Genomic DNA, 22,850 nt, shown 5'->3' with positions numbered 1-22,850 from the left:
AAACTACCAAAACATTGTCAATGTCCCCCCCGAGGCTAGCAATAAGACAAAAATGTCCTTATAGATTTCTTAATAAGACAAAAATATCCCTATAAATTTTTTTTAAAAAAATGATTTTTTTAAAAAACGAAAAATTTTAATTTAAAAATAATATTTAAAAAAAAAACAATTTTTTCAAACAATTTTTTTTTTTTTTAAAAAAAAGGAATTAAAAAAAAAAACTATTTTTTTATTTAGTTTTAAAAAACAAAAAATTCATTTTATTAAGCGAAAATTTTATTTTTTTAAACGTAAATTTTTATTTAAATAAAATTATAAAAATAAAATAAAATAAAAAACGAAAAATTTTCAATTTTATAAAAAAATTAAAAAAAAATCGAAATTTTTTTAAATTTTTTTCTTATAAAATTGATTTTAAAAAAGAAAAAAATTGGCCAAGTTTGGATTTTTTTTTTTTTTTGGTTAGTTTTAGGTTTTTTCTAGAAGTTTTAGTATTTTTGTTTATATTTTACTAAGGGTAATTTCGTCATTTGAGGAACATTGACAATTTTTGGTAGTTTGGAGGGAACATTGTCAATTGAATGGTAGTTTGAGAGGGTTATGTAGACTTTCTCCTATAAAAAAAATATATTTTGCCCCTAAATTACCTCCACATTTTTATATACACCACCAAATTTGAAAAAGTATCATTTGCATATATCAAATTATTATCTGCGTCAAAAAGATCACTCTATTAGTGTGATACGTTAAAATCGATGGAAAAATGGTCACATGAACAGCACATGACCACTCTTTAAAGTACGGGAATGGTTCAGCAACACTTTATGATTTTTGGGGTGATATTTGGTTTGCCTTCAGCATCATATGTAAATTATGGTCACCCAACGACATCGTTTCCAGTTATTAAATCTTGATCGTCCAAACCCTTTACGGTTAGTCATTTTAACAAATGCGCTTAAGCCAAATTCTTCTCTAATTGCTTAAAAGATCAAACATGGAGTCTCTTGATGGCCATGGCCTGAAATGAAAGGTCCTTATAGTTGTACTTGGAGAGTTAGTGACAACATTTAAGTTCATGTCTCTTTGACTCTTTGAAGTGCCCTTTCATCCAACCACATTATTTAAATGAATCCAAGAAACACTTTTCTTTGTTGATTACGATCATTTTTTCTTTTTCTTTTTTTTTTTCCGAAGTATTTTCCCCCACAATGGATAAGAATTTTCCTTAATTTCTTTGAAATTGTAAATTTTAAAAAAAATTCTATGTATTCTTCCAATTGCACCCCCCTTGGGGTGTAAAATAGAATTTTAACTCCTTACACTTTCCTTACTTTGCTCCTATTGCCACCCCTCAGTTGCAACCCCCACCACCCACCCCCCCTTGGGGTGTGGACACGTGGCAAAACTAACAATTTTGGATGAAAGGAGTGAAGTGAAAAAAACACTTAATTAAGGAGCTAAAATCTGATTTTGAAAACCCAAGAAGAAGATTAAAATCATACAAAAACCTAAGGAACTATGATGAAATTTACCTTCTTTTATTATTAAAAAATATAAATTCATGTATTAATTCTTATTATAAACCAAAAGGAAAAAAATTCAAAGAAAAAAAGAAAGGACTAATTTGTTGTATTTTTATTTGGAAAAAAAAAATGCAAAATTAATCATTGGGTTTCATTGAGTTGCAAATAGCTCCATAGGGTACAAAAAATGACTATAAACTCCCCGTTGTATTATAGATGTACATGTGCAGTACCATGTTCTGTTCAATGGTAAGGCAAATTAGGTCTTCGTTTAAGGCAACCTAATTTATAAAACCCCCCCAACTAGACCTTTTACATTGAATTCGTCCAAAAAAAAAGGAGAAAGATGAAAATAAAAAATAAAAAAAGTTTTGAACATGAAAGTTCAATTAGCAATTTCACATCTCAAAAAGCTAGAAGAACGATTTTTAAATATTTAGTATAAAAATTTATTATACTAATATTTGAAAATGGCACATAATAGATTTTTTTTTTTTTTTTTTTGCTAGAACATAATAGTATAACTAGACTCTAATATCCCTCACATTTAAGGTGAAAATCTTGAATTGCTTTCCAAATCAGACCTCACCCTCATTGAGAGAGAGAGGCCCATTGAATAAGAAATTAGGCTTTGCCCTCCTTTCCAATTTTTGCAGCTGAATTCCTATTAGAGAAAATGTCTAAACTTCAAAACCAAATATTTTTCATCTTTTTTTTTTTTCTTCTATTTGGTAGAAAGCTAAGATCATTCTTCATAATAGAGCAATACGTGGGTGATCCATTCAAAAGTTTGAATTCACACCACCACTTTGCATCACATTTTTCATTGCCATTCCCTCACAAAAGAAAGCAACAAGAATACTTTGGTTGTGCAAGATCTGTAATAGCATATTTTTCATCTATAACAAGATATATAGATATATACAAGATTAACCAAGTATGCAACACCAAGTCTGTTTCTTATGCTCAGCTATACTGCTATATAATTTCTGATTCTCTTGTATTTTGCACTCAATGACTATGATAGAACCAAAGAATGCCATAGGCATAACAAATTCTAACAAGTTCACTAGTATTTCTCCATTTCTGGTCAACAATGGCAAGCAAGAACTAATCAGTCAGAATGAAGGAAAGAACCTATTAAGGTTATAAGGCAATGCATAGAACTCCTCGCTTCTAGTGTCCTGATTGAAGTACCTGAACTTCTCCCACCAATGCCTCCCACTATCTCGACGGGTAGAGCTGTGGCCACGGCTGAGAGTGGTATCCAACAAGAAAGCGACTATAATAGCCACGGTTGCCGGAGAAGAAAAAATCACTTGCACGATGTTGTTGAACTGCAAGAAATGCCAACCAAAACAATTTCAGATTGCCATATGAAAAATTGAACAATGATGAGCCAATGACAAAAGTAAACATACGCACCCATGTGGCACGAGTGTGGACAGGTCCCCGACTGGATATCAATAGGTATTCATTGAAATACTGAGGCACGCTAAGGCCCATGAAGAGAGCAAAGCCTATAATGAATTTTGTTCTGAAGCTATTTAGGTTGCAGAATTGAAGAAGAGCAAGGCCAGCTGAAACTGCTCAACCCAAAGGAAGATGTTTAATGTTGTGCAAAAACATATATTTAAGAAATTAAACGGTAGAACTATAACTCATATTCAAAATATTTAAGAAAGATGTTTAGTGTTGTTTGTTCTTTATCTCTAAGTAACATCTCTTCAAGTAATCAATCGGTTGCATTACCATTTCCATCTCAATCAACAATGTTGTTTATGGAACATAGCAGACTTCTCTTTATTGCAATAGAAAACGAAGAATCATTGTGTTTATGTCTAAAATACTAGCTTTACTTTTGCTGAGAGATGACTAATATTAGCTTGGCACAGTTGAATAATTTGAGATTCATGGTTTTAGACATGTCTAAATGCAATTGAGACTGCCAGCAGAAAGAAAAATGGCCAAATCTGTAATATAACGATAGCTAAAACTTGCAAGTGAATCTTGACGGATGCTGATGATCAGGCTGATTAACCAAACAAAAGATGGAAACTTCATAAGTGGAAGATCCCTAATGATTGTGAACTATGTTCATCAGAGTTTTTCATTATACGTGTCTTTTATAAATAGTTTAATTATTCATGTTTCAATAGGATTCAACTTGTCCAAAAGGAAAGATGAGCAAAATCAAGTTTCATATTCTACCCTTATTTTATAATATTAATTAAATGATTAAATTAAGCATTTCCTATCAGCTTAATTTTTTGGAATAATTATAATTTAGCATGATATCGGAGCAAAGGTCCTAAGTTTGAGCCTTAACTCTACAATTTACCCACAATTTCAATGAAATATTCACATATTAGGCTTCACTTGTTAAGAGGGAGTATTAGAATATTAATTAAATGATTAAATCAACCATTTTCTATCAGCTTAAGCTTTTAGCATAATTAATGATTTAAATTAGGTGCTTTAAAAGCTTAAGCTCATAGAAAATGGTAAGCTTAATCATATAAATTAGTATTTTAACACATGCATCCATCTCATAATACCTTTCTCCGCATTTTGTGGTCACTAAATCATAATTTCTCAAATTTTCATCTTCATCACTCATTTCTCCTATAAAATGCAAGCTTACTTTCTTAATCTAATATGACCATATACTACATTACTTGGACAAAAGTAAAATAAAGGGGAAGCTACACTTACTCCCTCTAATTACCATGCAATTTGTAATGTATCTTCGCAATCCACCACGCAATTTGCAATGTTCCTCTCATGTTAAGACATTTTATGACATGTGAGGGTCACATGACGTGGTTTCCATTTGAGTTAACAAACGCTTCTGTCTGAGTTAACAAAAAATCGTAACGGAGTGTAGAAACTACAAATTGAGTGGGAGATTGGTATGGTACATTACAAAAATTGAAACATTAGAGGGATGGTTCACATTGCGTGGTAATTTGAGGAGGTAAGTATAGTTTCTCATAAACCCAAATATAAATTTAAATGAAAATGATCACCGTAGACATGTAATACATACCGACATAGGCAAAGAGAACACAGTATAAGGCCGCCACAATTGGTAATGGAATAGAAGCAAGGATGGCCCCAAATTTTCCTGGACATGAATTATAAGGACAAAATTAAGACCACTCACTAAGTTAAATATGCCAATTTTCTGAACAATATCAAAGACAAATGCCAAGCCCCTTCCCATTATTGCTTAAACTGAAGAGATGTCTCAAAAACACATCGAGTAAGAATGACCAACTACACTACTAATATATTTATACCACACCTAAAACAGAGAAGAAGAGCATGAATGCTGCGGATATTTGAATGACTCTTCTACTTCCAATCCGGGTTAATCCCAAAAGACCTGCATTTTCACTTTGAAACGAATAAATAGTGCACAGTTAGATCACATATCATTTTATATATATATATATAGAGAGAGAGAGAGAATCATGAAATATCTAACAGACTAAGATTTATCATAAACCAATAATCAATAGATCTTTGAAACCAATCTACAGAAAATTATGATATATTAAAAGCTATAGATGGATCCAATTTTCACAAGTTGATTGTGCATACACTATAATTAAGTGATGCAAAAGTCAAACTTGTTGGAGTATACACTTGTGAGAGTGTGAGTGGTGAAATCCCATATCAAGTACTAATCATAAGGAGTAATTGATAGAACATAGTTGAATCTAAATCTATAAACTAGTGCTTTTGGGTTAAAGTGGTGTCCAAAAACATATGTGCATGAAGGCCTCACATGGAGACTATTCAATGTTTTTATTTGAGGAAAATGCAGTTTACCCCCCTGAAGTTTCAAGGGTTTTTCAATTTTAATCCCAAAGTTCAAAAATTGGCAATCTACCCCCCTGAAGTTTCAAAAATTGGCAATTCAAACCTTCCGTTTAATTTTTCCGTCAAAATAGACAGAAATATATGAAATTACATCATTGCCCTTAGGCTTTTTAAAAAATTTTTCCGTCCAATTTAACGGAAAAATTAAACTGAAGGTTTAAATTGCTAATTTTTGAAACTTCAGGGGGGTAGATTGCCAATTTTTGAACTTTGGGGTTAAAATTGAAAAACACCTGAAACTTCAGGAGGGTAAACTGTATTTTTCCCTTTTTATTTCCTTAATAGAACTAGCTGAAGTCCTAATCTAAAGATTCTCCAAAAAGAGTAATGAAGAAATTTTAGAAGTTAAATACTCACACTGATGCAGTGGAGCCACTTCCTGTGCCAAAAATGCCATCCAGAAGTGTGCCTATTCCCTGAAATTTATTAAAATTAAACAATTTAACAAGAATGAACAATTAATGTGTAAAATCTACATATCAATAATAAGTATAAGAATGAGACATCAGAGTATCATTTGCTACCAGCCAGCCAACACCACGACTGATTACAGAAGGAGGGATATGTGTGGCACTCCCATATCTTGATGCAGCAATAAATGTACCTGTGGACTGCCCCAAAAAAAGAAAGAAGAGATTATAATTAAAGCAGAAAAAGTAATATGAATTCTCATCATATGCATAATAGCACAAGTTTTAAGGAAGGAAGGTGAGCAGAGCATGAGTTTTCCAGTAAAGCATTTTCACAATTATTATCAAAGTATTCCCATTAAAAAATTTAAACAAGTAAATCCACATATTGACTGGTGTAAAGATCTTCAGGTCTAGCTTATTTTATAACAAAAACTGAATCTACTGCTAAACACATGTCTGATCATATTTATGCATAATTTAACCTCTGTTGCACTTTTCATTATCATCACAAGAATAAGCAAATCATCATGTTGCTATCTATATGAAAAACACATCAAGGAATACTTTGAATAAATCAAACCTCTACAATAGCAACAAAAGCAGCGCCCATCATTGAAAAAACATCTCCAGCATTAAATGTAGGGCGCCCCCATTGAAATGGATACGGAACCCTAATCCTGTATATGGCAATGTAAAATGATTTGAGTTCCGACAAGAAGTGAAGCATAAATTTGATTAATCATTTACAATGGCCAAGAACATAGTGTCTGGAATCTTATATGATCAAAGCAGCAACTTGCTAACTCATTATTCTCAATAAACACAGTTTTAACTAATGCTTCTTCACAAGAATATCCAGGCTTCTTTTAACCTTGACCTGGACAAGCTTTGAGAACTAGGATTGCACTAATACTGGAAAGGAGTTATATGCAAGTTGAAACTAAAGCTTTGGAGTATGAGTAAGCAAATTGGAGAGGTAGTGGATCAAAATATTTGATCACTACCAAACAAGGGTTCAAGTAGCCTAGTATACAATTGTTAACATGCTCATCAAATTAGGCCATACAGCAGTGGATCAATTATTACTGTCACAGTCCCAAAATTACAAATGGATAAACCAAAACTGCCCCTATCATTACTAACTGCAACTGCTTGGGTCAAGTGATCTATCATTGACGGTAATGCTCCTACACACCAAGCAAAGAAACCTTTGAAGCACCAAAGGATGTCAAGTAACTCTTTGTTTCCAGTATCACTGCCATTCTATAGCCAGGAAACATTACAAAGCAAAACATATAAAAGATCATTTAGATGACTATTATGTTACTGGTTCATCGTTTGCTGTATATAGTTCAATATCTTAGACTAATATTACATTCCAAAAGAGTGCGCATTTATGTGGTAGTATTACTTATTTGCATAATGGAAATATTTGGGTTCTTTTGCAGACAAAATAATCAGAACTATGACTCCAGATGATGTGGTATTTCTGATCTCCCCAAAAACTGTGTATGATCCACATTACAGCTGGAAGAACATGACATACTAGAATTGTTTCTTGAGAAAAATATTATACCAAAGAAATCAAAACAGTAAAAAAGTATGGTTTGTAAGTCGTTAAACACATGAATACAAGTACTTAGATGAAATAAATTATATCACAGCTGAGTTGTCACAAATGACTAAATGAGCTCACCAAGAGGAGGCAGAAATGAGCCCAGATCGATCGGTGCGACAACTAATTTGGGTTTTTAAAGGTCGATTATTATATGCACCAGCTACAGTCAAAATAACTGCATATACCCATACAATCACAACTGAGAGTAGCACTGCAAATCTGCCCAACATGATTTTGTCTGATTTAATCATGGAGGGTATGTACTGCAATCAATCAAATATCACATTAGCTAAACATAAGAGAATAGCTCAAAAGATTCAAATAAATTGTCTCAAAATAGGAGAAGAAAGAGGAAAAAAGATTTAGAGTGTCCTAATTTATCTGCGCTTAATCCAACATGCTTTTTCTATTTGCAGATTTAAGAAAGTTGAGGGATTCTATGTTTCCTTCCCTTCATTAGAGTGCACCATGAGGTCGCAAGGCTGGAGGTGATATCCAGCCAATTGATCTACTTCCTACCTAAAAATTGTCATAGGCACCATTACATGGTCCTCCCTAGATTTTATATATCATAATACCAAAGCAGAGTATGAACGCAAATAGAAGTGCCAAGCAGTAGCAGACTTAATAGTAATTTCCTCTCCATCAATTAGGAATCCAAGAATATCAAGAATGATCAAACATTTTAATGAAAAATTTAGACGACAAAGCAACAGAATGCTTAATGGAGATGCCCACCTGAGATAAAATAATCAATATAATCAGCTCTGGGAGTCCGACTTCAATGCAATTGGCCAGCTATGAGCATCAATGGAAAAGAAATGTCATTTTCATAAGAAATTTAATATATGTTCAAATGAATCATCAATTCTGGAGTCCAAGTTCAACTCATTTTTCTAGCTACAAGCATCAATGAACAAGCAAGGTCATTTTCATAATAAATTTACGATAAACGCTTGTGTAGAATACACCAATATGTAGTATAGGAACGACATGTCCAGTATAAAAATAAATCTTGAATTAGTTAAGGCCTTTCAGAGAATGTCACTTTTGGGCTGTAAAAAATTCCCAAGTGGACAAATCAAAACGAAGTCAACTAATCTAGATAAACCTTGAGCTAGTCAGAGAATTTCAATTTTAGGTTTTTCTGATTTGTTTTCTAATTAGTAACGTATTACCAACGAAAGCAAACTCAGTTTCCAGTTTGTTAAATATCAGGCAGAAAATCCAAATGAGATTTTCCAAACAGTATCGACATTCTTTTGGCAAGGATAAGGGTGTTTAAAATATAAAACCAGAAGCAGTGGCTTGTATAACAATTATGTGCATTGAAAAATACGGAATGAAGAGTTGAGCAGTTTTACTTGTGGGAAACCATGCACAAATAGACCCAGTCCAGTTAGAGTTACAAGAGGAACCGCAGAAAGAGGGCTGAGAAACCTGGACCATAGGACATTGAAACTTAGCTCCTCAATCAAAACAACTGAATAATGAATAAAGATAATCCTCAAATTCAATAAACCTTTTTTCCAGTACCCTACCTCGCAAGGATTCTCCAAAAACCAAAAAACCCAATAACCATTTGGAGGAGAGATGAAAGAATGAGTGCTCCTTGCACGGCTCTCATGGTTTGTCTAAACCTCTAAAAGTACTCGCAAACACATCAGAAATACCGTAAGCATGCAAAATTCATATCCCAAAAAAATTATATGAACTCTTTTCTTCTCTCATCCTTCCAAAGAAACAAAGCATTTCCGAGCATTATCTGTTAGTATCCACTCAATCTGTCCTAGAACGACAAAGAAATCTGAGAACTTGAGAATGGGAATCCCAAAATGTGAAAACCAACCTGATGGGGATCTACGTACATATTGAACCTCCTCGACAAGGAAATAGATATAATGGGAATTATGAAAGCATAAGAAGCCCCCATCACCACCGGAAGCCGAGTCCCGAACAAAGACTGCAAGAGTGTGTTTATACCAGCAACAAAGAGGAAAGTGTTTATCACCTCAGCCTTCTCCATCTATAACAATAATAGAATGTGTTATTTGATCTGTAGAAAAGATAGGGAAAATGAATGAGAAATAGGTGTGTGGGAAATTCGAGGGCAATTCTTACATTGCCACCACCCATTAAAGGGACAATAATGGTTGAGATGATAACAACTGTTCCAATCATCACCAAGTAGTGCTGAAATCCCAGAAGTATGGCTTCAGCTGCATACAATGAAACCGATTATGGCAATCGTTTTGCATATAAAGCTCAATAAAAATCAGAGTATATATAAAGCTCAATGAAAATCAGAGTATATAAAGCTCTGTTTGGTTGCTCGGAAACTGCAGGAGAATATTTTTCATTTGAAGACTCGAGGAAGAAACTGAGATTGGAAAAAATATACGGTTTAGTTCTAATGGATTGTCTATTTTTAGGAATAGAAAAATACGAAGAAAAAAAATGTAGGATTCGACGTGGGAAGTGGCGACCAAGCATTTTAGAAAGCAAACGTTCAGAATTTTTTTATCTGTTTCTTTCTCTTACCAACCTCAGCACCCATCAGTTTTCTCGGGAACCAAACAGGACAGATACCAGGAAAGAATAAGGCGCGCGAAAAGCCATGAACGGTGAAACGGAGAGTGAGAAAGCGATATTGGGTCGCAGAAAAAAAAAAAGAAAAAGAGTAAAAGGACAACAGAGTGGCCAAGAGAGAAGTTGACAGAAGCAAACAAAAAACAGAGCATGGAAGAAATGCAAAAACAGAGAAAGAGAAAGAGAGAATTACGCCAAGCGGGAGAGCTTGAGACACAGAAATCGATGCCCGGAAGCTGTTCCTTCACTGGGTGTGGCTGAAACTCATTACCTCCTCCTCCTCCTCCTCCTACAGCCATTTCTCTCTCTCTCTCTCTCTCTCTCTCTCTCTCTCTGTCCTGAGATTCTGTTTAGCGTGCGTGTGCGCTTGTCTCCCTTGTGTCTAGGCGTGATGATGTAGTAATGGAGAGGGTAAAAAGTATACCACAGGCGGGTTAGGCTGCGTGGTTGTGAATATGGTGTTTGAATTATATTTTTGGCTTTTATTTTGGGCACAGCTAGCTGTAGCTACAGAGAGAGAGACAGAGACAGAGACAGAGAGAGAGAGAGAGAGGAAGATAATCAATCATGGTTTTTCTTCGGAAAGCTACCAACTGCGACCCATTATACATGATGACGCTCTTGACTCTATATGCGAAAATGACACCCTCCTCTCAATCTCTCTTCCTGCTTTGGTTTTGTTGTTGTTGGGCGTCAAATATTTGGAGACCAGACATGGAATCCGCGTTGCTTCGTTTTCTTTTTTTCATCTTTTTTTCTTTTTGCTTTTACCCGAGTTTTTTCCAAACTTGTCTGTTTAATCTAAAGCTGGTAAAACTTTTCAATGGAAATTGAATGATGTAAAAGGGGCTGCAAATCTCATGGTTTTCTTTTCTTTTCTTTTTTTAATTAACCCCCGAATTTTTTATTTTTATTTTTTTTGAATTTGCCATCCAGAGAGACTTTTTTTTTTTTTTTCTTTTAATTTTTTATAGGCAAGTACAAGGTAAGCAAAAGAGGAGTGGAATACAACAAATTAGGGAAAAACAAAAACATATGGGCGGGCAACCAACAAATACCTCAATACAATCATTTATAGTGTAATAGAAACCTAACATTTATGGTGAACCACCTCAAATAAGAGAAACTACTAGAAATAACAATTTATAAGGGCTATCTAGAGATAGATTTGCTTCAAATAACACATGCTCCAGCAACAAACAAACTTGAAAATCACAATAAAAAAATGAGTACTGATAGTGACTGGACCAAAGCCGTTGAAGCGGAGCATAATACAATGTTCAGCGAATAAGGTACTAACGATAAAGTCATACACGACACCGTATTTTTAAATCCACAACTGGATGAGAATGCCTCCATATACAAAATATGGGTATCAACTAGAAGAGGGAGCAAGAAAGCATGAGAAAAGCCATTGAAGGTGATTAATAATTATTGGTGAGCCACTTACCTTACTTTTTGACTACATAATAATGTTTGTTTCCATTCCATATATATGCAGTAGGAAGCCTTTGTTATGCATTGCATGGTTTCCTACTCTGCAATAATATCAACCACAAAGGACAATTGTGCTTATTAACCCCTTTTGTTAGTGAAATTATACTGAAATACATTTTTTATCCCTAAATTAGGTTTAGGTCCCACTTTAATTTACTCTTCAAATAATAATAATAATAATAATAATAATAATCAATTCATCAATATGCTTGTTAATATATTTTGAGAGGTAATTTTTGTTTGAAAAGTATTCTAACCGAACATAAAAGTGAAAATTGTTTTTTTATGTTTTTATGAGTGTTTTGTATTTATGTTGTTTGTTAATGTTTTTGTTTTGAGAAAAAAAACAAAAACAAAAATTTCAACAAACCCTATTTATTAATCAATTCAAAATCCTATGTTTCATTTTCATTAAGAATGTTTGATATCAATTTGCCAAAGATATAATTAATAATTTTGCACGAAGTTCTTTATAGAGACTTAATTGGCATACCATGGGTGAGTAATTATCACACCACTTTTACAATAAAGAGTGCTATTAGAGGCACTATAATTTTTATTACAGATTATTTATTAGGTAAACTTAAATTTTCTGTTGTTTATTCCCTTGTTTATAGAGACTTAAATTTTTATTACAGTTCTTTATAGAGACTTAAATTTTCTGTTGTTTATTCCAGAGGCCAAGAGCACTCATTTTCCTTATCATTTTGCTTATTCCCTTGTTTTCTTGTTCCTTATTTTATATTTTCTGTTGTTTTGTTGCTTGTAATAAGGTTCTGTTCTCTTATTGATCCGTAAGGTATTTGTTTATGATCTAAACCCTTAGGTTGTGGATGAGATTTATATTCTAACTTTCAGGTCGAGGAAGAAGAGTTTCGACATGGGAGTTTTTTACTGCCAGGTCGAAAAATAAGAGCTACCTATCCATTAGAATGAGTCTGTCTAGAATAGATCTGTTGTTATATCTGAAGATTAATCATGGGTTAACAGATCTTGTTTGAGATTGGGGTGATTGTATCTTTGACGTCATCTTCGACGTTTATAATCTCGTAACTTCGACTATAGTTATTTTAGAGCTTTTTACTTTATATTATAAGAGCTTTATACTCATATTATCTTTGAGTGAATGTGACTATAATGTTTTCCTCTTAAACAAAAAAAAGAACACTCATTTTTTTTTTTTCATTTATTTTCCGGAAGGAATTCAATATTGCTTCTAAAATACACAAAAAAAAAAAAAAAAAAAAGGAATGTTTATGTAGTAAATTAATTTCGAGATTTTCTTTTTTATTTTTTTCCCCTTTGACACGTTATCAGAGGAGACTGGGAAAGTGATCGGGTCACCGTCAGTGAGATATTGGATCAGTGGTGTCAGTACGGTCTCACAGTTTATAACAGCATCCCCACTCATACCAGACCAGTCATATGACTCATATCCCTCGCACGAGTAAGAATATTTGAAATTTCATCATGGGATTCCTTTATATTGTCAGTTTTATAAACCCTATCAATATCTCTGTTTTTTCTTTTCTTTCTTCTTGTTATTACTTGACCCAAAATCTATTCATTCCCATAAACAAAAATAATAATAATAATAATAACTTTATATTCATTTCTTATAAAAATGCCATGCGGTCTTTCGCTCTCGAATCATGCTCATTGTTGTGCTCACCGCCGAGCTCCGTCCCATCCTTGATGTGCTCGCCACCTTACACAACGCTGCCAAGCTTGTTGGTCGTGACCACTAGTCAAATTGGGTTTGTATTGTAGCTTATTTTTCATTCTCTCTAAAATTAAACAAAAAGTAGCCCATCATGCCACCCATACTTATAGAATGAGTGTTTCTCAATTATCTAAAAAGTGTGCAGGGACATAGGGGACATAAATTTTATGATGCCTAAATTTTGGTAATAAAAGATGCATAGTTGGATTTGATTGCTTAAAAAAAAGGGAAAAATATAAAAAAGCCCCCCAAACTACCAGCCGTTTGCGATTTAGCCCCCTGATGTTCCAAAAGTCATAAAGTAGCCCCCCAAACTACCAAAATGTTGCATTTTGGCCACTCCGTTAGTCAAAACCGTTAGTCTGGACGGAAACCTCGAAACGACGCCGTTTTATTAGGGTTAAGTTACGAAATCGCCCTTATGGCATTTTTTTTTTTTTTTTTTTTTTTTTTTTTTAAAGCTGGAGCAAAACGGCGCCGTTTTGCTTATGGTTAGGGAACCCTAAGCAAAACGGCGCCGTTTTGCTTAGGTTAATAGGTAACATTTTCGGTTTAGGCCTCCTTCTCCTTCACGCTCACGCTCACGCAGGTCCCCTCTCACCCGTTCCCCTGGTTCACCCAGCCCCCCGCCCGATTGTCGGCTTCCCCGTTCACGCAGCCCCCCCGCACGGTGCGCCGCCCGATCATAGCCATCCCCCGGTCACACAGCCCCCCTCGCACGCTGCGCCGCCCGATCGTAGCCATCCCCCGGTCACGCCGCCCCCACCCAGCCCCGCGCACGGTTCCGGCCGGTCGTCGCAGTCCCTTCACGCAGCCCCCCGTTCACGCATCCGGTCCCGTCATCCCGAAGGTAGCCCACTTTCCCGATTGAGTTTTTCCTATGGGTTTGGTTGTTTTGTTGAAGATTTTGTGGAGAATGGGTTTGGTTTGTTTGTAGAAGATTTTTCTGGAGAATGGGTTTGGTTGTTTTGCAGAACATTTTGTGGAGAATGGGTTTGGTTGTTTTGTATATGTATTGATGTTCTGATTAAGTGTGAAGGAGAATTCGCTTTATAGTGTCCAAAAGTGATATGGGTCCCTATGTTTAGAATATTTTTGCCTTGTCTGCAGCACAACCGTTGTTTTTAGTATAAATTTTTTTTTTGGTTAAAAATTGAAAGTTATTGGTTGCTGTGTATATTGTCTGCTTATTGTCGGATGGGTTGGTTTAAAATTTTGCATTCTGCCTTCCCTTTGTTCTGTGGTCCCCCTTGTTGTAATGCATGTCACATGTGGTCCCCTTTATTGCCTGCTGTAAAGGAAGAGAAAGAAGAAAAATCTGAACAAACCATGACAAGCAATACATCATAAGGTGACCGAAACTTAACAAAAAAGAAATGAAATTGTCCAAATGTAGAGCACCCACCTTGCTTCTTTCAACCTACGGCTTGGGTGTCGAATTATGATTTTTGTATGCTACATAACACCATTTTATTTAAAATGCACTCCCAAATGAGGAACTTTCAACTATTTTTTTAAAAAACACATCTTTGGCTTGCAAATTCTTAAATGAACTCCAATAGAAAGTAGGCATTAAAAAGTTTGGAATATAACCACTCTTTCGCAAAAATTTTGGAATAAGTTAAGTTAAAAAGAAAGTGAAAATGTCTAGGGTTAAACACAAAACACAAATGTCAACGAATTAGTTGCATCCTGAGGCCATGCTTGACTAGCTCCAAAAGGGGTATCCAAATATACACGTTTTTCTCCCTTATGATGTGAGAGTTTCAATATTCAAATATTAGTATTTTCTTCTCTTGTTCTTCTTTTTTCTTTTTTTTTTCTTTTCATTTTATCTCTCCTTAATTATATGCATCATGCATGCATGGGAGAGGACAAAGATAGGAATATGTCTCACTTTGGTGGTATTTTGTTGCTACTTGTATGTTGCACGTGTTTGAGAATGTCGAAGTTGACAAGGATGAAAATTTTTTAATTTTTAATTTGTGTAAGGGAAGCTTGCATATTTATTTATTGGAAAAAAAAAATCAGTTAAAGTTACAAAATTGTGTGGTCATTTTGTAACATAAATAAAGTTAGATTGGAAAAAAGAATATGTATAGCACTTACTTCATTTTTACTCTAGTAACGTAAATATATATTCTTGAATTATTTTTTTATCGCACATATACAATCATGATAATTTTATAGTGTCGAGTAACCCTACATCCGATCACTATTTCCAACCTCCATCCGCAATGGGTGACGTGGCCATATATAATAATGTCATATAAAATACTCATATGATCATATGAAGCTTCATGTGCCTTTATAATTGGGTGTGCATAATTAATGACCATATAGTGTCTAGATTTGTTTCCGATATGTTCCCTTACTTTAGATTGCATGCCTTGTACAATTTAACGTTAATTATTATTATTATTTTTATTTTTCCTGTGAAGTGACTTTAAATTAGTTAAAGTTAAATTGTACTTAATAGTAGTTGATATTTACATAAACTTGAATTTCTATTAGTAAATTTTTTTTTTTAATATTTTATTGAGTTGGTAATTTTCTTTACTTCTTTTATTGTTTAGGATGACTATACGAGATCTTGTGTTTGAGGTGCATTACGGTGGTAAGATTAATAGGGGGTTTACGTGCACATATGTGGGGGGTGAGGTAGATGTGCATGATGAGACGTACGATGAGGACAAGTTGTCATTTTTTGAGATTGAGGGTATAGTAAAAAACTATGGATACAAGTCAGGGGATCTAGTGTATTACTTACAACCAGGTTGTACTCTTCAAGGGGTTTGAAATTAATTTCATCGGATCATAACGTCTTGGAAATGGTTGCTGCACATAAAGGGGTACCGGTTATTGAGTTGTATCTTGTTTCATTTGATGAGCCTGCAGTTAATGACAATGAAGATGAAGACGATAATGATGATGGTGATGGTGAACATTGTGAAAATAGTAGGATTGATCGAGATGATCCTTATTGGGAAGAAGTATTCGAACCGGACTTGTTTGATGAAGATAGCAATCTACCTGGGCCATCCACGGCAGGAGGAAATGTTGAGGAGGGTGGTGTTGAGGGTAATGACGAGGGTGATGGGGAGGGTAATGAGGGTGAGGATGGTGATGAGGATAATGATGAGGAGGGGGATGAGGATAATGATGAGGAGGGGGAGAGTGATGAGGCGGCGGAGGATGATAATGAAAATGCAAATGCAAGGGTAGCTAAAAAAGGTAGTGGAAGGGGTCAGTGCTATGGTGATGAGGTTGATGGTGATGAGGCAAACTCTGACATGGCTAGAAGTGACATTCTTGTATCCCCTCCTAGAAGTGACGAGGAGAATGAGGTTTCATCTGTTTCCAGATTTGTTACTAGGCGAACAAAGTTTCAACCGACTGACATGTCGAATCCATAGTTGAGTAATGGGCAGCTATTTCCCTCAATCAAAGTGTTTAGAGAAGCAATTAGGGAGAACAATTTGAAGAAGGGGAAGGATGTAAGGTTTAAAAAAAATTACCTAGCCAAATGTATTGTCGTATGCAGAGATCCACAAACAAACCAAACCCATTCTCCACAAAATCTTCAACAAAACAACCAAACCCATAGGAAAAACTCAATCGGGAAAGTGGGCTACCTTCGGGATGACGGGACCGGATGCGTGAACGGGGGGCTGCGTGAAGGGACTGCGACGACCGGCCGGAACCGTGCGCGGGGCTGGGTGGGGGCTGCGTGACCGGGGGATGGCTACGATCGGGCGGCGCAACGTGCGAGGGGGGCTGCGTGACCGGGGGATGGCTACGATCGGGCGGCGCAGCGTGCGAGGGGGGCTGCGTGACCGGGGGAGGCTACGATCGGGCGGCGCACCGTGCGGGGGGGCTGCGTGAACGGGGAAGCCGACAATCGGGCGGGGGGCTGGGTGAACCAGGGGAACAGGTGAGAGGGGACCTGCGTGAGCGTGAGCGTGAAGGAGAAGGAGGCCTAAACCGAAAATGTTACCTATTAACCTAAGCAAAACGGCGCCGTTTTGCTTAGGGTTCCCTAACCATAAGCAAAACGGCGCCGTTTTGCTTAGGGTTCCCTAACCATAAGCAAAACGGCGCCGTTTTGCTCCAGCTTAAAAAAAAAAAAAAAAAAAAAAAAAAAAAAAAAAAAAAATGCCATAAGGGCGATTTCGTAACTTAACCCTAATAAAACGGCGTCGTTTCGAGGTTTCCGTCCAGACTAACGGTTTTGACTAACGAAGTGGCCAAAATGCAACATTTTGGTAGTTTGGGGGGCTACTTTATGACTTTTGGTAGGGGTGAAATAGCGGTTGCGGTTAGCGGTTAGTGGCTAAAACCGCTAACCGCAACCGCCTAGGCGGTTAGTAAATTTTACTAACCGCCTCCGCTAACCGGGTAGCGGTTAACCGCCTAGGCGGTTAACCGCCCGGTTAGCGGTTAACCGCTTTGGAATAACCGCTTTTTTTCTAACCGCTTTTTTGGGGCTTTTTTGGGCTTTTTTCTTTGGACCGATTTTGGGCCGGGTTTGGACCGGGTTTGGGCCGGTTTTGGGCTCACTTTAAACATTTTTTTTTCTCATTTTAAACATTTTTTTTTTTCCCTTTCCATGGCCATTTTAGCATTAAAAATTGCTATATACCAAAATCTTGTTGGCCACCTTCTACAAATCTACACATCATATAATATACAAATAAAATTACAACAAAATCATCACTTCATTTGTAGTCTTATACATAAACTCACAAGCAAGTTCATAAACTCACACATAGAAATAAAATAAAACACAAACAAATTCATAAACTCACAAGCAACCAAAAAAACCAACATATATGGTTAAACTTGAAGCTTGAGGCTCATTTCAATCAACCAAAAAAAGTTCATAAACTCACAACTTATTGTTATTATATATATATAATATATAAATATATATTATATTTAAAAAAAAAGCGGTTAGCGGGTAGCGGTTAGCGGTTAGCGGATTTCCAAAACCTACTAACCGCTAACCGCAACCGCCTAGGCGGTTAGCGGTTTTTACTAACCGCTTTCAAAGCGGTTAGGCGGTTAGGCGGTTAGCGGTTAACGGTTATAACGGTTAGCGGTTAGCGGTTGCGGTTAGGCGGTTTTAAATTTCACCCCTAACTTTTGGAACATCAGGGGGCTAAATCGCAAACGGCTGGTAGTTTGGGGGGCTTTTTTATATTTTTCCCAAAAAAAAAATATGATGCATAATAGGGTGTGGGGTCGTTTTGGGAGGTTTTATCTACAGTTTAGATAAGATGGAAGGATAGTTGACAATAATAACATAATGTTTCTATATATTCTTCTAAATTTTCAAATGGGTTTCTCTAATAAAATTACATAAGGCTATGCATCTAAACACCCTCCTACAATATCTATTACCTTGTGAATAAATAATTTTTTTTTTTTTTTTTTAAACAAAAAGGCAAGCAGATGAGAGCAATTATAATTTACGGGAGGCGCCTAGATGGTGGAACCGTAGGCGCTCCTTGAAGTTTGACTTATAGGATTGATGATTTTTATTTCGGTAGTCGAACTCTCACTCTATTATATGCCTAGTTACTTAAGAATTTTCTTGAGAACACTGAACCACCACCACTGATGTTAATAATATATTATAATTCTTGCTTGCAAACAACATCATCTTTAATAAAAATTTAAAAAAAAAAAAAAAAAAAGTATATATGTACATAGAGTATTTCATAATTGTAATTTAATTATTATTTGCACATAACATCATAACATTTTTGTCATATCGTGTACTCCAAAATGTCTCTTGAAGGTATTATTCATTAAAAATTAATTAATTTTAAATAGAAAATTGTCCTTATTTTTTTAATCTATTCACCAATTACAAGGTCGCTAACTAGAGGAACAACTCCACATAAGTTGTTGGCCTATTAGCATCTACTCATTTCAATATTCAGATGTTGCCGAAATTAAATTTAAAATAATACAATTATACAACTGATTTTTTTTTTTTTTTGGAGGTAAAAAATTTCAAAGCCACCTATTTTCAAATCATTCATAAATAAAAAAGAGAAATTAAATTTAGTAAATAGGTTTCGTATGATTCAATATAGCTCCAAAGTTTCTAATTTCAACAATCAGACTCTAAGTCTCTCTATTAACTTACAATCAAATTTAACGACTTAGTTTTTGTAGCGTCCCAGCTTTACTAGACAAGCCGTAAGTGGAACTATCTAAATTCTCCCTCTTGCACAATGAAAGAAGGAAAAGAAAATTTTATTACTTGTTTTTCGTTGTGTTACTTAGTAAGTGAAAAGTAGTAGTGTCACGCGAGAATTTAAATAATTTCACTTACGGCTTGCCTGGTAAAGCCAGGGCGTTACAATTTTAGCAAAAGTTGCTCTCCCGGGTCGTGTTTGTTAAAACTTTCCTATTTTCTTATTCCCTGCCTCCATAATTTTAAAAGTTCAACTCATAATTAATTATTATTATTTTTTTTTTTAAAACTTTCACCATATTTTCTATTTTGAAAAGGAATAAATGTCAAATTCTGTGGTACATCTATGGGCATCAAAGCTCTCTCAAATGGTCCAGAAATTCAGTCTACCATTGGGTTATTATAATATATTAATATCAGAGGCTGTATGCTTCATTTCTCTGTTTTTGGTATGTGATTCATTTTAGTCATTAAATACTTGTGTGTGTGGGTGTGTGTTTCTTGGAAGTTGAAGTCCAAAGGAAGGTGCACCAAACCCTTGCTTTACTCCATTAGTTGGATTATATTGGTGAACAATAATTCCTCTAGGTCATTCACTTCTTTAATACAACAATTGACCTTTAAAGATACTATTTTGCTTGCATTTTTAACATTAGAAATGTAATTAATTAATTGCTCTATGTCCTCTTTCACATGTACTGGATGCATATAGCTCAACTGTTTTTTATTGTTATAAATCAAAAAAAAAAATCGGAATTTTCCCTTCTTTTTTTTTTTTCTTTATTCGAATTTATCTTTTAGACCCTAGTTTATGAAGATTTTAAATCTAAGACTTCTGTACATTTTTCTTGCAAATAAATAACAAAACATAACGTTAGAAAAAACTATTATGGCTTTCCTATTAAAGAACAAAAAGATAACCGCTCTTTAACCAAATTGGTTGCCCCCTAACAAAGGTGTCGCTCGTGGCCACTCCCAAAAGGGATGGCTCACGGTCACCCCCATCTTTTATTTTATTTTTTATTTTTAATAGGAAGATCATAATAATATTTTGATGTCATTTTTTTTTTTTTTGAGGAAAAAATTGACAAAAGTGGTATATTAAAAATCTTCTTAAAATAAAAAAAATAAAAAAATAAAATCTTCTTAAAATCAAGTCTTTGAATTGGTCAAGCTAAAAAACTGAGATCTAAAAGTTAAATTCCCCAAAACCCCAGAAGAATTCCGAAGTCTTTCCTATAGAAAGAGAAGGGGGGGGGGGGGGGCGCCAACCTATCTGTTCTTAAGCCCAACCTATGGTAAACCTTTTAGCTTCGAAGCAAGTCTGATAGGCCCAAAAGTTCCTCAACCTTTTTTTCTGGTCTTAAAATTCCTTCCACTTGAAGCCTAGTAATGGAGCCCATTAAGGCCCACTGGACACCCAGTATGATCTGCCTATTGAGTAGGGGTGTCATCTCGCTCCGGTTTTCCGGCTTTTGCCAAAACCAGGGACTAGAACCGGTGTACCCGGTTCTTGGTTTATATATATATATATATATATATATATATATATCCAGTAAAAACCGGGTACCGGAACCAGGTCCCTGGTTTCCTGGTTTTTCGATTCTGATTCCGGTTCCCCAATAATTTTTGACACCCCTACTATTGAGCGAGAGGGGAAAAACCAAAGAGCATTCTTAGCAAATTTTTCTTTTATTTCGTAATGTTAAAAATTACATTTTTATCGTACAAATATTTCAAAATATTGATGTGGCAATCACAACTGACCCTTTGATCAATCTATGTTAAAAAATAATAAATCTAAAGGTTCGATTGGAATTGACACGACATTATTATAAGATAGTTGTAGAATAAAAATGTAACTTCTAACATCACTGTTTAATCTAAGCAATTAGCAATGAGTTGGTTTAAAAAAATTTAGGTAAAAGAAATACCATTTTTGGCCGTTTAACCTTCATTTAGGTCGGTGTAATCTTATTAGTAGTTAACAAAATATATACATTCCTACTATAAACAACTTTGATTGAGAAATGCTATAAGCTACCATTTTATCTCATAATTATAACATAATGTTGACCTCAACCAACATTTGGACCTTTTTTTTTTTTTTTTTTTTTGAATCTAAGGATTAGTTTATGCTATCACGTCAACATTATGAAATAAAAATGTGAGGCTCGTTTGTTAATACTTTTTATGAGTCTATGTCAACTTTTTTGCTAAAAAAAAAAAAAAAAACTCAACAAACAACTCAACACATAAACACTCACAAATCAAACAAAAGTACTTTGACATTTATATCACATTACAATCAAAAAGTAAAAGAGAAGTATTAGGAAGCCAAACAAATGAACCCAGAAAAATTTTTAAACTGACGTGGCAATGATTTTTAAATTTTTTTTAAAAAAATACAATTATCTCTCCCCTGTCTGCCACGTTAGTCTGAAAATTTTTTTGGGTACATTTGTTTGGCTCTCTAGCACTTCTCTAAGTAAAAAAACACCATCTAAAAAGCATTAGTAAATTAGCTTGTAATTTCTAGCGTTACTCAGTTTTTATTTAATGCTTTTTAGTGATTCGTCCAATATTAAATTTAATACGAATGACAAATTTGAAAATCAAAATCATATATATATATATATATATATATATATATATATGACATGTCCAACAAGAAATCAAAATCTTATTTAATCATCAACTAGGATCAAATGTTCCGTCCCAAGATATTCACTCCCATATATATATATATGGCAAAATGAACATAGTATGCGATGAGTGCAATGCATGTCAACTTTGCTTAAGGCGTCAAACCCTTTTACATGTTTGAACAAGACTCACAAGAGTAGCGGACCACGTGATTAATTGCTTCGAGGTGCTATGATTTTATTATTATTAATTTTATTAATTATTATATTATTTTTGCACATTGGCCAACCATGACAGACAACATTGTGAATTTGTTTTACTGGGTTGTCGATCCAGTAACTTGTTGGTTCGAGTAAAAATAAAAAATTTAAATACTATTTATGATAAATACTTAATATGAAAATAATTACAATAATATAACAAAGAAACGTTGTGTAAAGACCCTAATTTTGTTACATTATAATATATTTTCCATATATTTACAATGAGACTTGTAACAAAATATTGAACGGAGAAAAAGGACGCTTATGAATCCTATATATTATTTTAGGAATGATTTTTTTATTATTAGTAATATATATAATTGATGAAATGGTCAAAGACTCAAAGATGATGCCTTCCACCAAACTTGATGTTAAAAAACCAAAAAAGAAAAAAGAAGTATTAATTAGTTTAAGCATTCCACCTAATTATGCTCACTTTAAAAGAGAGCACATTCATAATTGTCAGGGTTTGGTAGGTGAGG

The 22,850-nt window shown here is 34.6% G+C and overlaps 1 protein-coding gene across 2 annotated transcripts; it reads right to left on the bottom strand.

Moving 5' to 3' along the window:
• Positions 1-2,401: 2,401 nt before the first annotated feature.
• On the bottom strand, positions 2,402-10,330 carry LOC132177713 (Xanthine/uracil permease family protein). 2 transcript variants are annotated; one of them, XM_059590147.2, is made up of 14 exons: positions 10,225-10,330; positions 9,564-9,661; positions 9,292-9,468; positions 8,984-9,084; positions 8,807-8,882; positions 8,181-8,240; positions 7,521-7,705; positions 6,405-6,501; positions 5,936-6,022; positions 5,769-5,827; positions 4,831-4,922; positions 4,573-4,650; positions 2,949-3,109; positions 2,402-2,860 (listed from the first exon to the last, which is right to left on the bottom strand). In XM_059590147.2, the coding sequence occupies exons 1-14, from the start codon at positions 10,328-10,330 to the stop codon at positions 2,642-2,644; spliced, it is 1,596 nt and encodes a 531-aa protein (XP_059446130.2). In that variant the 3' UTR covers positions 2,402-2,641. The 2 variants fall into 2 exon arrangements, with proteins under 2 accessions (XP_059446130.2, XP_059446132.2); XM_059590149.2 differs by having other exon boundaries at positions 2,949-3,043.
• Between the last annotated feature and the right edge of the window lie 12,520 nt (positions 10,331-22,850).

This window comes from Corylus avellana, chromosome 4 (genome assembly GCF_965113065.1).
Source record: "Corylus avellana chromosome 4, dhCorAvel1.hap1.2, whole genome shotgun sequence".
Lineage (NCBI taxonomy): Eukaryota > Viridiplantae > Streptophyta > Magnoliopsida > Fagales > Betulaceae > Corylus > Corylus avellana.
The sequence above is the reverse complement of the archived record's forward strand: the minus strand, read 5'-3'. Positions and strand labels throughout refer to the sequence as shown.